The sequence below is a fragment of the Mus musculus genome, chromosome X, assembly GCF_000001635.26.
Source record: "Mus musculus strain C57BL/6J chromosome X, GRCm38.p6 C57BL/6J".
NCBI classification, from domain to species: domain Eukaryota; kingdom Metazoa; phylum Chordata; class Mammalia; order Rodentia; family Muridae; genus Mus; species Mus musculus.
Window position 1 is genome coordinate 13,144,178 of NC_000086.7, and position 15,212 is coordinate 13,159,389.

Here is a 15,212-nt window from a genome sequence, read left to right on the forward strand (position 1 = left end):
CAAAAAATTTCTGTGATATAAGACTTAAAGACAGAAATTCTAAGACAAATATTTCTCTTTCCAGATTATGTCACTGCTAATATTTAATCCTTTCTTTCAACTGTTTAGGAATTAATCGACGACTTCATCTTTCCCGCATCCAATGTTTACCTGCAGTATATGAGAAATGGAGAACTCCCTGCTGAGCAGGCCATTCCTGTGTGTGGTTCACCAGCCACAATTAATGCTGGTTTTGAGTTACTTGTGGCATTAGCTGTTGGCTGTGTGAGGAACCTCAAACAGATAGTAGATTCTTTGACTGAAATGTATTACATTGGTACAGCAATAACTAGTAAGTACTTTTAAACATATGGTTATCCTTGACATACACAGAGCCAGTGACTTTGATGCCCTGTATTCCATAAACTAGGCATGGTATTAATATAATCCCAGCACTGGGGAGGGGGTTATAAAAAACATATAAAAACAGGAGGATCTTAAGTTGAATATCATCCTCAGTTACATTGATAGTTCCAGTCCAGCTTGGCTATATGAGATACTGTCTTATAAACATACAAATAGGATCATAGATTGGTAGGTGAGGGAGCCTGCAATGATGTGGGTTGCTGTCTTTTTTTTTTCTTTTTTAAAGATTTTACTTTATGTATATGAGTACACTGTAGCTAATCTTCAGACACACCAGAAGAGGGCATCAGATCCCATTACAGATGGTTGTGAGCCACCATGTGGTTGCTGGGAACTGAACTCAGGACCTCTGGAAGAGCACTCAGTGCTCTTAACCACTGGGCCACCTCTCCAGCCCATGGATTGCTGTCTTAAATGCATTTATTAATGGAGAAATGCCATGTGAGAGCCCTGCCTCCTGTGACTGCTCAGGTAGTAGTGTCTGTGTTTTGTCAGCTTAAGAGAACTTAAACATCATAAAATCACTTCTGTCTTTGTTTTTCAGCTTGTGAAGCACTTACTGAGTGGGAATACCTGCCACCCGTTGGACCCCGTCCACCAAAAGGATTTGTGGGGCTGAAAAATGCTGGTGCTACTTGTTACATGAACTCTGTGATCCAGCAACTCTATATGATCCCCTCTATCAGGAATGGTATTCTTGCCATAGAAGGCACAGGTAGTGATGTAGATGATGATATGTCTGGGGATGAGAAGCAGGACAACGAGGTAAATTTCTTTTATCACTTCTGTTCTCTGTGAAACTCTTGATTAACAACATTCTTTCATTAGATACCAAGGGAATAAGTACAGTCACCAGTTTCCACAGGATTCCCCTCCAAAAGCCCTCAACCCAAGATGGCAAAATTTGCCAATATACAAGTAGTCTAAATGGAACCTACACAAATCTATTTTCATACTTTAGGTCATCTGTAGATTACATCAAATCTCTCATACAGTGTCTTATATAAAAGTCTGGGCATACTTCGTGAACCCACAGATAAATGTTAGTGGATATGAAGATTTGATTGTGTTGTGATTTCCTTCCTTAGACTGTCCAAAGTATGTTTGAAGGTTGGCACAGCCTCTGCCACTTGGGCTACCTCTTAGTGGAGTGTGTCTCCATTACAGCAGTTACAAAGAATCCATCTCTTTGAAAGTAGTGTTTGATAGAAGTTGAAATTTAACTAGTTTAAATCGACAATGGCCAACCTTTTGGCTTTTCTGAGCCATATTTTGGACCAAAATTTGTCTTGTGCCACACTTCCTTTCCCTTCCCTTCCCCCTTTTTTGTTTCTGTGATTTTTTTTTTTTTTTTAAGGTAGTCTTGCTATGATGTCCAGGCTGGCCTCTGAAGGTCTCCAGCTTCAGTTTTCCAGGTGATAGGGTTATAGTGTATACCACCACACTAGGCTAAGTTTTTCACTTTTATCTGTGTTTGCTCCCTTTTGCTTACACTTATATTTTCCCTCAAGTCTTATCTCTTCCTGCTTAAAAACAAAACTCTTGCCTACTTCAAATACTGTTTACATGATCTTGTGACAAAAGTTTAAGTTTCATGAAAAGTAACCAAAGCAGAGTAAAGCAATGGGAAAAAATGTAACTGGTAACAACCAGTAAACGTTGATGGTGGGGGGGCTGGTGAGATGGCTCAGTAGGTAAGAGCACTGACTGCTCCTCTGAAGGTCCTGAGTTCAATTCCCAGCAACCACATGGTGGCTCACAACCATCTGTAATGAGATCTGACTCCCTCTTCTGATGTGTCTAAAGATAGCTACATTGTACTTACATATAATAATAATAAGTCTTTGGGCCGGAGCAAGCCAGAGGTCCTGAGTTCAATTCTCAGCAACCACATGATGGCTCATAACCATCTGTACAGCTACAGTGCACTCATATACATAAAATAAGTCTTTAAGAAAAAGTTGATAACCGTCAAAGAAGAGAATGTAGCAGTACTGAAGTTGGTTCTTTTTTGTACCCACACTGTGTGTCTGTGTTGTTTGTTGTTTTATCCACGTTTATAGTGTTAGACTCCCATGAGTTGTATTTTTATTGTCATAAGTGTTTTTAGATATTTTTTCTTTTCTTCCCTTCATTCAGCAAAATTGGACTTGGTCTGAAGAAAGAGCTTACTACCTCTGGGGCTTCTAAACCAACTCTTTCCCAGACCTCCTGAACTTAGATGATCCAGGGATTGGGGACTGAGTATTTTTACTTTCTCCCAAAGCTTCATATGGGGAGTTTACATCCAAAACCTGGTTAGGAACTTTATTCCTATACTCAAGGTTTCAAATACAAGATGTCCACTGAAGTATAAATTTTTCTCTGTAGCCCTCAAAATTTTGAACCTTGGTAATTTTCATGTTATACCTTCTACCACTATTTGTGTTTAACTTAAGGTTCTGGCTATGTTTCCCAGGTTGCCCATTACCTTCTGGGCTAGCCTTAGTAGCTGGGATTCAAGGCACATGCTCTTGATGCTCAGCTTTATTACTTGTTTTCCAAGGTCTTAAAATGTGCTTCCTCGCCTTAGCTCCTATGAATACTGCGGCCATGAACATGAATATACAGAAATCTCTTAGACCCTGCTTCTAGTTCTTAGCATAGTAGGTATTGTGGTTGAGTTTAAAGTAGAACATCTTTGAACAAAAGCTCCTTAAATCTTTCTGCTCGTTTTTTTTTCTTCAAAGCAGTGTTTCTATGTAGTTCTGGCTGCCCTACAACTTGCTGTGTAGACCAGATTGGCTTCATACTCACAGAAGTCTCCCTCCTAAGTTCTAGGATTAAAGACTTGCCAGCTTTTTGTATTTTAAATTTTGAATTGTGGGTTTAAGGAGTCCTCTGTCTATTCAGGATTCTACCTCCTCATCAGATAAGTGATTTTCCCTTTTTCCTCCCACTCTGAATTCATTGCCTCTCTTGGCAGTATTTTTATATAAAAGTTTTTCATTTTCTTGAGATCCAACTTGTTTGTACCTTCAACATCATAGTAAGAAATTGTTATCAGCTACAATGTCTTAATGATTTTGCCTTCCAAGTTTGGTTTTATTCTTTTAACTCTAACTTTTAGGACTTTGGTACAAATTGTTTTTTCTATGTAATTTTAAGGAGAGCTCAGCTTCATTTTTTTTATAACTATTAATGTCTATATTCTCACATGAAATGGCAGGAACAAACACTAACTGTAAATTAAATGTATACACCTTTTGAAAATTAAGTGCTTGGAAACAAAGTAAAAGTGTATGTTCACTAACTGGAATTTATCTCAACATATTTTACTAAACTTCTGATTAGCTCATTAATAATACCTTTTTGGTTTCTAGAGCAATGTTGATCCCAGGGATGATGTGTTTGGATATCCTCAACAATTTGAAGACAAACCACCACTGAGTAAAACAGAAGATAGGAAAGAGTACAATATTGGTGTTCTAAGACACCTTCAGGTTATCTTTGGCCATTTAGCTGCTTCTCGACTACAGTACTATGTGCCTAGAGGATTTTGGAAACAGTTCAGGTAAAGTAGATGGACAGTGATAAACCACATATCTTAATAAATAGCTCATATTCCTAAAATATGTATCTTAAGATATCTTTATGTTCTAGCCTTGATTATGAAAATATAAGATGCATATACAGTAGAATTATCGTAACATATATTCCTTCCTACTACTTTCTAAATTATTTTGAGACACAGATCACAGATAATAGTTTCACCTATAAATACTTCATTGTGTGTCTTTGTTTTAAAACATAATGAATCTATTACTGTGCTTTTTAAAGATCCCTTGATATTGAATATATTCAGCATTTCAACTTTCCCATTATCTCATATAATTTTTCCCAAATCTGAAACCATGTGAAAACCATATAGCTTAAATAGTATTTTCTCTCTTTTTTTTCCTGCATGTTCTTTAAGGTGCCCAGTGAGATCCAGAGGCTTGATCAGATTAGCATATTTTTGGTTTTGTGCAGGAGATAGGCATGGCTATTAGATGGGTGATATGCCTATATAGTTTTACCTCCATGAGGAGTTGGTACATGGCATTTTTCTGCCTCTTCTGATGGTAGCAGCAATCATATTATTCAGCTTATACAATGAAATTCTTCCAGCTGTTACTCTATCAAAGGAACAGGTTAATTTAGAGCAGTTTTGATGATTTGAAATCCAAGATTGAACATTTGAAGGAGGAAGATTCATTGATTGCCTTTTCATAATGATATAGAGGCCCACTATTGCTGGATTGTGTGTAGGAGAAAAACCATGAAAGAATAGACAAGGCCACCGTGCGATGGTGGCGCACACCTTTAATCCCAGCACTTTGGGGGGGGGGGTGCAAAGGGAGGCGGATTTCTGAGTTCCAGGACAGCCAGGTATACACAGAGAAACCCTGTCTCAAAAAAACAAAAAAAAGAATAGACAAGGCCAGGCTTACTGTTTTTATAATATTCATTTGGTGAGAACAGTCTTTAGCTTATATAGATGGTGAGACACTGCCTCACCGGCTGTTTTGCTATCCATATCATGTTTCCTATAGTTTTACAGTAAATACAGTGTGCTGCTCTAGAAGGTTGATTGGGGTGCTTGGTTTTTTTGCTTTGTTTTTTTTTTTTTTTTTGTTTTTAAGTCAGTACCTACTGTGCTATAGTACTTCAGTAAGAAACACTACACTCTCTAGGTGGTGTACACTTGCTAGGCTGGGGGGTGGCAGCAGTGGTGCCACATGCTTTTAATCCCTGCAATCAGGAGACAGAGTTTGAGCCCAGCCTGATCTACATAGTCAGTTCCGGACAGCTAGCGCTACACAAAGAAATCCCATCTTTTAAAATAGAGAAAAAGAAAAAAAGTCACTGTACTCTTCATAGCAATATATAGTGTTTTGTTACTTAAATAAGTACTATTTCAGGGTGCAGGGGATACAGTTAAGTAATATCATACTTGCCTAGCATGCCCAAGGGCCTTAACTCCCATCCTTAGCAGTGAAAAACACAACTCTTCCAAGGGACCTCTAGGCAGCTGACAGAACTAGATGGTTGCCTATCTTCCCCTGCTTCTGGCAGAGTGAGAAAGAATTGTTTTTTTATACTCCCAGCAACAAGAACAATTGCAGTTTCTTATAGATACCCTAACTAAGCCCCTACTTAGTCGACACTGGGAGCTTGCCTGTAACACTTTATTCAATATTATCACCCAGAAACACCCCCATTCCTCTTCTCAGTCTATACATCCTGTTTTGCCTCTCTAAGACTTTTCTAAATCCAAAATATCTTCCTGTTATTCTAAGAATTGCACACTTTCTCACCTTTTATGCTGAAATTTGTCTCTTGATTATAGTTTTCCTTCTTGTATTTTGTTTTGTGGCTTAGATTTTGGTGTTTTGAAATTTGTTGTTATTTGAGACTTGTAGATAGCCCAGCCTAGCCTTGAAATCAGGATTCCCTTGCCTCAGCTACCTAAATACTAATATTATAGGTATGTACCACAGTGTTAGGTATTTTTATCTCTTCTTACATGCTTGGTGTTTTCTGTTCCATATAGTAGTTAGGTTTGTATGATTGGTTCTTTGCAATTATATTCAGATTAAACTTTGGAGAGAGCAAGAAAGAAAAGCACATTAATGATGTTGTAGGCATCTAATTGCACATGCATGAGCATCTGTTCACTTAATAACTCACGATAAGAACTGGTACCTCGGTGTCTTAACAAATGTCTCTGTTGTAAGGGGTATATGTATTTCAAAGTGTGGTGAATTGTGTTACAGCTTGAAAGTAAATAGAGAAGACTAGTGTTATTTCCAATAGTGTAACAAATAATAGATCTGATTTTTTGTTGTTGTTTTTGATTTTTGAGACAGAGTTCCTCTGTGTATCCCTGGCTGTCCTGGAACTCACTTTGTAGACCAGGCTGGCCTGGAACTCAGAAATCCGCCTGCCTCTGCCTCCCAAGTGCTGGGATTAAGGGCATGCGCCACCACTGCCCGGCCTGAATTTTTTTTTTAGTCTATGGCATATATAAAGTACATTTGTCATAATCTCTTGGGAAGAATACACTTAGGTCCTCTGTGTGTATTATTCTGTGACTACAATGTCACCTGTAGATTCCATCAGAGCCTTACTGAAGCAATGGCTATTCTCAGTTTGTGTTATATACATATGTAGGAATGATAATTTTGGAATTAGTTTATCTAAGTCCTTAGAACACTGAAAAGAGATTAAATAGAATAAATTAAATAGAATAAATCAAGCTTTTCTTTTTTCACATAGAAAAATCAGCTTAATGAATGTACATGTACACATTCTTTTTGTCTAATCCAAAATGTGGCAAAATGCTTAGTGATAAGATCCACCATCTCATTTTAATGGCATCTACAGCTGAGTTCAAAATGCATGTGTATGTCACACTATCTGAAGCAACAACCTTTCTTTCTTAGGGCTATGCTGTTTACCAACCATACCATTAGTTCTGTGGCAATTCTTTGCCATTTTAATACCACTTTTACTATGGGTCTCACTGTCCCCCTCAATATCTGGACATAAAGACTTTTTTGTGTTTCCTACTTGCTCCATAATTGCCTTACCCACAACTGTAAGAAACAAAATGTTGTATTGTGGTTGTCACATGTTACATGTTATATTCCATTCATTTCTCAGGCTTTGGGGTGAGCCTGTCAATCTTCGTGAACAACATGATGCTTTAGAGTTCTTTAATTCTTTGGTGGATAGTTTAGATGAAGCTTTAAAAGCCTTAGGGCATCCAGCTATGCTAAGTAAAGTCTTGGGAGGTTCCTTTGCTGATCAGAAAATTTGCCAAGGCTGCCCACATAGGTAAGTGCTAATATATAATACTGTGATATGCTAATAAGAATAAAATCTTTACTAGTGCTAATATGAAAATGGAATATGCCACTATTAAACTCCTACAACTGAATAAGTACAGTGAATATCTTAATACTGTTTGATGGTTTTTTGTTTGTTTTGTTAAATAACTTGATTTCTTTTGGTGTTTTTAATGTCTTACTATTTCATACTTTTAATTCTTTTATATTTTCCTAAGGAACTAAGATGACAATTTGCATAATGACTAGAGATATTACTTCCACGTTTGCCTTTTATCTTAGAATTTAGTTACTGTAGATACACTGAGTTTAGAGGATGACAGGCTACAGGTGTTATTTTTTTAATGAGATAATCACTTTTGAAACAATATCAGCTATTGCCATCTTTTCCCTACACACCTAATATCATCATATTAAGGTATGTATACATACAACATACTGTAAAAGTTAAGGTGAAAACGTCATATTTTGTTGTTGTTGTGATGGTTTTTATTTTTATTTTTTTTTTGAGACAGGGTTTCTCTGTGTAGCCCTGGCTGTCCTGGCACTCACTTTGTAGACCAGGCTGGCCTCGAACTCAGAAATCCGCCTGCCTCTGCCTCCCGAGTGCTGGGATTAAATGTGTGTGCCACCACCACCCGGAGGTTTTTAATTTTAAAGGAACTTTTAGTAAAGGGGCTTTTAATAACTCTTGTCTGTAGCTTGTCCCTAAGGCAGGAAGATTACAAAGGTTTAAGAATACCTATTAAAAATAGCTAAGGGACTGGTGCAGTAACTAGAGTCTTAAGAGCACTGACAGCTCTTGCAGGACTAGAGTTTCAGTTATGAGCACATAATGTTGGCTCACAACCATGAGTAACCTTAGTTTTGGCAGCTCTGATGACGACCTGGCCTCCTCAGGCAGTAGGCATGCATGTGGTACAGATACATAATACTCATAGTTAATAGAAGACAATCTATATCCATTCTCTCTGTATAAAATATTAAATATGCATTACTGACTGTCAAATCACACCAACGTTCTATTACAGTGCTATAAGGAAATCTGTTACTGTGTGTGTGTGATAATTTAAAAATTGGAGGCGCTAGAGGGAGGTCCAACTTAATAAGAACTGGCTGTTCTGCCGGGCGGTGGTAGCGCACGCCTTTAATCCCAGCACTTGGGAAGCAGAGGCAGGTGGATTTCTGAGTTCCAGGACAGCCAGGGCTCTACAGAGAAACCCTGTTTCAAAAAAAGAAACAACAACAACAAAAACCCTGGCTATTCTTGTAGAAGACCCAGGTTCAATTCCCAGCACCCACCTGGAGACATACAACTGTCTGTAACTCCATTTTCAGGAGATCTGACACCTCCTCCTGGCTTCTCTGGACACTGGGCATGTACAGTATATGTAGAGATACATACTGGCACATTCATTTTTGTAATAACATAAAATAAACTAGAGCTCAACAGTTACAAGCTCTTGCTGCTCTCCAGAGAACCAAGTTTAGTTCCCATGGCACACAAACTCCAAGGAATCCAACACCCTTTTCTGGCCTTGATAGGCATACAACACATGGCAGACACACAAACTTACACATAAATTTTAACAATAACAAATACTTTTTAATTGGGGGCAGTGAGGTGGTTCAGCTGGTAGAGGCATTTGGAGGTTCAAGTTGGCAAAGTGTCAGGAGAGAACCAACTTGACAAAGTTGTCCTCTCAACATGCATTGTATATGTAATAGCACCTGCAGCCACACACACTATAAATAGTGCATTTTAAAAAATAGTTTTCAGCCGGGCGGTGGTGGCGCACGCCTTTGATCCCAGCACTTGGGAGGCAGAGGCAGGCGAATTTCTGAGTTCGAGGCCAGTCTGGTCTACATAGTGAGTTCCAGGACAGCCAGAGCTACACAGAGAAACTCTGTCTCGAAAAACAAAACAAAAAAAATTCGTTTTCGGTCTGGTGAGATGGCTCAGCGGTTAAGAGCACGACTGCTCTTCCAGAGGTCCTGAGTCCAATTCTCAGAAACCACATGGTAGCTCACAACCGTCTGTAATGGAATCCGATGCCCTCTACTGCTGTGTCTGAAGATAGCTGCAGTGTACTCACATAAATAAAAATAAATAAATCTTTTTTAAAAAGAATTTGCTCACTCTATATATACATACTTAATTACTTTTGGTAGATTGGCATAATTGAGCACTTTCCACAGGGGCCCATAATTATTCTCAAAACAAATCACAACATGGTAGACTAAAAAGAGCTTAAGCTCAAGTAGCCCTGTCTTTTTGTTTGTTTGGCTTGGTTTTGTTTTTCCAAGACAGGTTTTTTTCTATGTATTCTTGGGCTGTCCTAGAACTAAAACAGGCTGAACTTGAACTCAGAGATTTGCCTGCCTCTGCCTCCCCCAGCTGGCCTATTTTCATTCCCACTTCACTCAAGTGTGGATGGTGATAGTTCTCAAGTAATTTTGTCACGAAGGCAAAGGACAGCATGTAATCAACCAGCATAGTGTAAATAACTAGGAAATGCCGTCAGTATTGGTAACATCCCATTACCTTAGAGGTTTCATTAACTATGTAAATAATGAGGTGTTTAGAGAACTGAAGAGTGAATCCTTTTCTGATAACTTCTTAAATAATATCTTTAGGTACGAATGTGAAGAATCTTTTACGACTCTGAATGTAGACATTAGAAACCACCAAAATCTTCTGGATTCTTTGGAACAGTATGTCAAAGGAGACTTACTAGAAGGAGCAAATGCTTATCATTGTGAAAAATGCAATAAAAAGGTATGAATTAATCTATTTAGATAACAATGGTACCTCTTAACTGAAAAGCTCTGGGTAGTCGATAGTTTCTAGTGAAGAAAAACAGTTTTCTTTAAGAGAGAGAGAGAGAGAGAGTGTGTGTGTGTATTTTAAAGGAAGAAATTTAAAAGGTAATACTAGAATAAACAAAATTGTAAAATTGTAATCGCTTAATACCTTTGTTTATATGAATTAATATGGGTACATTTGTTTCTGCCTAGAAACAAACTCCAGAGCTGATGGAGGAAAACATTTTTCCTCTTATATCCAGAATTGTTTTGCTGAAATTATTTTTTTAAATACAGTAAAAAAATTTTTTACCACCTGATTAGATTTTGTCCATTGGAACTTCTCTCTTCAAGGGAGAGGGACATTCATACTTAGGAATAGTAAATTATGTTTATCTTTTCTGCCTTCCAAACCATTTTACCTCTAAGTCACCTTTATTGTTTGGCCCCACACCACTTAGAGAAGGATGAAAGTCTGTACATTGGGATTATGGGGTATGAAACAACACCGTCTACCACTGTAGGTTTTGAGGCATGAGACAAGTTCCTAAACTTAGCAGGACACCCTATCTTAAGGTTCAGTAGTGCCATCTTAGGAGGATTGTAAGGATTAAATATGTTATCACCTGTATAATATTAACTACCTTCTAATTGCCCAATAAAAAGTAAACTATTCAGTTTGTTTACAGCAAACAACCTTAGTTGGAATAACTATAAATAACAAACAGTGGCTAAAGGCAAAGGTAGTATAGAAACTAGGCAGTAAATAATATGTAAAGGACTAATTTTTGCAATCTGTATTAACCGGTTATAGGCCATTTCCAGTTAATATTTACATCAACTTCACAGAAATATCTTAAGATTACAATTCAAGTAAATCTTATAAAAACTTGATGTGTAGTGCTTTTTAAGAGTTTGCTTAAGGGGCTGGTGAGATGGCCCAGCGGGTAAGAGCACTGACTGCTCTTCCAGAGGTCCCAAGTTCAAATCCCAGCAACCACATGGTGGCTCACAATCAACTGCAATGAGATCTGATGCCCTCTTCTGTTGTGTCTGAAGACAGCGACAGTGTACTTACATATAACAATAAATAAATCTTTTTTTAAAAAGTGACTTTGCTTAAGAGGCTAGAGAGAAAGCTCAGCCATGAAAAGTGCTTACTGCTTTTGTAAAGGACTTGGATTTAGTTTCCAACACCAATATGTCAGGCAGTTCACAGTCATCTATGGTTCCAGTTTCAGGGACTCTAATGCTCTTGTTTGGTCTCAGCCACCAGCACACACTTACACATAAAATTATTTACTCTAAGAGCTACATATAGTGATTTACAACTACAGAAGAAAAGCCCAAGTTCCAGGTTCAGGCCTGCCTAACTTCATAGTGCACTAATCTGAAGCCAACTGGAACTATAATATGAGGCCCCCTATCCCAAGGGAAAAAGATTTAAGAGAAAAAAGTTTACTTGGTCTCATGGTCTTGATGGTTCAAGCCTGTAACTTCAAATAGGAGACTGAGGCAAGAAGATCATACATTCAAGACCTGTCTGGGCTACAGAGCAAGTTCAAAGCCAGCCTGAGCTTAAGAGAATTAGAAATGTAGCTAAAGGATGACTGCTTGCTTAACATGTGTGACACCCTGGGTTAACTTTCAGATTTGGGGATGGTAGTGTTTGCTTGGATTTTGGTTTACTTTTTGCAATGGATTGTATCTATTAATTTTCTCTATTGATTTTAGGTTGATACTGTAAAGCGCTTGCTAATTAAAAAATTGCCTCCTGTTCTTGCTATCCAACTAAAACGATTCGATTATGACTGGGAAAGAGAATGTGCAATCAAGTTCAATGATTACTTTGAATTTCCTCGAGAGTTAGACATGGAACCTTACACAGTGGCAGGTGTTGCTAAACTGGAGGGAGATAATGTCAACCCAGAAAGTCAGCTGATACAACAGAATGAGCAGTCTGAAAGCGAGAAAGCAGGAAGCACAAAATACAGACTTGTGGGTGTGCTTGTGCACAGTGGTCAAGCAAGTGGCGGACATTACTATTCTTACATCATTCAGAGGAATGGAGGGGATGGTGAAAAAAATCGTTGGTATAAATTTGATGATGGAGATGTAACGGAATGTAAAATGGATGACGATGAAGAAATGAAAAACCAGTGTTTTGGGGGAGAGTACATGGGAGAAGTATTTGATCACATGATGAAGCGCATGTCGTACAGGCGTCAGAAAAGATGGTGGAATGCATATATACTTTTTTATGAACGAATGGACACAATAGGTCATGATGATGAGGTGATAAGATACATATCAGAGATTGCTATCACCACAAGGCCCCATCAGATTGTCATGCCATCCGCCATTGAAAGAAGTGTTCGGAAGCAGAATGTTCAGTTCATGCACAACCGAATGCAGTACAGTCTGGAATATTTTCAGTTTATGAAAAAGCTACTGACATGTAATGGTGTTTACTTAAACCCTCCTCCAGGTAAGTGTCAAGAGTTCGCTTCTTATAGCAAAGAGTAATTCTTATCTTTAAGATTTATTAGTAGGCTGTGTGTGCGTGAGTGCGTGTGCTGTTTTTTTAAGATAGGGTTTCTCTGTATAGCTCTGAATATCCTGGAAATCATGCTGTCGGCCAGGGTGGCCTCAAACTCAGAGATCACTTACCTTTGCCTCCCAAATGCTGGAATCAAAGGTGTGCACCACCATCGCCCTGCTATCTTTATTCATATCTATAAATGTTTTGCCTACATGTATGTCTGTGCTATATGCTTGAATTCTTGAGGAGGCCAGAAAAAGGTATTAGATTCCCCTGGGACTGGAGTTGCTGTGTGGGTGCTGGGAACTTACCCTTGGACCTCAGTAAGCCCAACAAGTGCTCTTGATTGCTGAGCCATCTCTCCAGTCTTCAGTCCCCTTTTTTTGGCAGGTGAAGGTGTGTGTGTTTGGTTGGTTTTTTTTTTTTTTTTTTTTTTTTAAGATGTTTCTTTGTCACCCTGGCTGTCCTAGAACTCAGAGGTCTGCCTGTCTCTGCTTCCGGAGTGCTAGAATTAAAGCTGTGTGCCACCATGCCCTACTTAAATATATAAAATTAACATTTTCATTTTGAAAGGATGTAAGTTGATGCTTTTGGCTAAAATTACATTTAAGATGATTTGTGTTTGAGTACTAAGTATTTATTGTTATACTGTTTGGAGATAAGTTTTTGTTTGTTCAAGCTGATTTTTGTTTAATGCATTAGTATAAAGCATTGTATTTGGCTCTAATATCAGTAATAATAATTTCATAAGTAGTCTAAGAAGAGTTTTAACAAAGTGAGAATGCAAAGTACAAACTTGTTTGAAAATGGGGCTTGAACAGACTTTTAAAATATGTGCATGTGGTTTTTTTTGTTTTTTTTTTTTAGGGCAAGATCACCTGTCTCCTGAAGCAGAAGAAATCACTATGATTAGTATTCAGCTTGCTGCTAGGTTCCTTTTTACTACAGGATTTCACACAAAGAAAATAGTCCGAGGATCTGCCAGTGATTGGTATCTTGTTTTGGATTTTTATTTCTGTTTAAGATTTGGTGGTGGTCTTTGTAGAGTGCTCTGTATTTTTTTTTCAGAATCACAAGACTTTTATTCAAACTTAAGAGGCAACATTTAAAAAGTATATAGTAATAAGAAATCATACTAAAATACTTGGCATAAATTCAAAGGGTAAAAATAGTATAGAGGCCATTATAATACCTTTTTAGCAATTGTTATTTACTCAGGGCCATTGATAGGGTTCAGTGGTGAAAGCTCTTGCCACCAAACCTTGACAAAACTGAGCTTAAGCCCAGAACCAACATGGTAGAAGGAGAGAACCTGCCAGGCAGTGGTGGTGTACGCCTTTAATCCCAGTACTCAGGAGGTATAGGCAGGTGGATTTCTGAGTTTGAGGCCAGCCTGGGATATACAGAGAAACTGTATCTCGGAGAGAAAAAAAAAGGATTCCTGCCAATAGAGTCCATTTCCCTCGCGTGCGTGCGTGTGTGCGTGCGTGCACGCGCACACACACACACACACACACACACACACACATGTGTAAAAAGCCTCTTTACATATCCAGAAGATACTATACTAAGGAAAGAAGTTATTTTTGTCATTTTTTTGGAGACAAGATTACTCTGTATAGATATCAGTATTTTGAAATTCACTCTGTAAACCAGACTGGCCTTGAACTAAGATTCCCAAATTCTGGGATTAAAGATTTAGAGGATTAAACCACCTCTGGCTAGTAGTGGATTTTTAAATACAAGCTTTTGCCAATTTTATAATTCCATAAGACTAGGCCAATCTATATAGTATCCATCTCTCTCCTCCTCCCCTCAATGTCCACTTCATCCTACCCCACCCCATACACACAGGGTTTACTATAAGAAAGGTGAACTGAATTGATAGTCTGATAGTTGTACTTTGTTTTGTTTTAGGTATGATGCATTGTGTATTCTCCTGCGTCACAGCAAGAACGTGCGGTTTTGGTTTGCTCACAATGTCCTTTTTAATGTTTCAAATCGATTCTCTGAGTACCTTTTGGAATGCCCTAGTGCAGAAGTGAGAGGTGCATTTGCAAAGCTCATAGTTTTCATTGCACATTTTTCCTTACAAGACGGGCCTTGTCCTTCACCTTTTGCATCTCCTGGACCTTCTAGTCAGGTAATTGTACCTTTGTTTATATATGTATTTACAAAAAAAAATAAACTTTCCTGAAGTTGAAGAGAAACAGAATGTGTGTTTTATGTGTAGCACAAATTATCTGACACCTAGACTGATAAAGCAACAGTGTGTGTAGATAATGTCTTCAAAAGATAATTTCCCGCCAGGCTGTGGTAGCGCATGCCTTTAATCCCAGCACTTGGGAGACAGAGGCAGGCGGATTTCTGAGTTCAAGGCCAGCCTGGTCTACAGAGTGAGTTCCAGGACAGCCAGGGCTACACAGAGAAACCCTGTTTCAAGGGGTAAAAAAAAGGATAATTCCCTTTTGTGCTTGCTGACAATGAAAACTGGAGCCTTGAGTATTTAGGAATGTTATCTACCACTGAAGCACACCCCAGCCCAACCCACGTTGTGTTTCCATGTGGGATTTTCATAACACTTCTTT

General features: G+C 38.3%; 1 protein-coding gene across 14 annotated transcripts in view; it reads left to right on the forward strand.

Moving 5' to 3' along the window:
* Usp9x (ubiquitin specific peptidase 9, X chromosome) overlaps positions 1–15,212 on the forward strand; it is a 102,347-nt gene that overhangs the window by 73,196 nt on the left and 13,939 nt on the right. For all 14 annotated transcript variants that reach the window (XM_030251305.1, XM_006527587.4, XM_006527589.4 and 11 more), the window contains 8 exons: positions 109–331; positions 950–1,170; positions 3,768–3,958; positions 7,093–7,266; positions 9,915–10,056; positions 11,817–12,570; positions 13,492–13,615; positions 14,542–14,767. In XM_030251305.1, the coding sequence (XP_030107165.1) occupies positions 109–331; positions 950–1,170; positions 3,768–3,958; positions 7,093–7,266; positions 9,915–10,056; positions 11,817–12,570; positions 13,492–13,615; positions 14,542–14,767 (2,055 nt within the window). The remainder of the gene's footprint in view (positions 1–108; positions 332–949; positions 1,171–3,767; positions 3,959–7,092; positions 7,267–9,914; positions 10,057–11,816; positions 12,571–13,491; positions 13,616–14,541; positions 14,768–15,212) is intronic.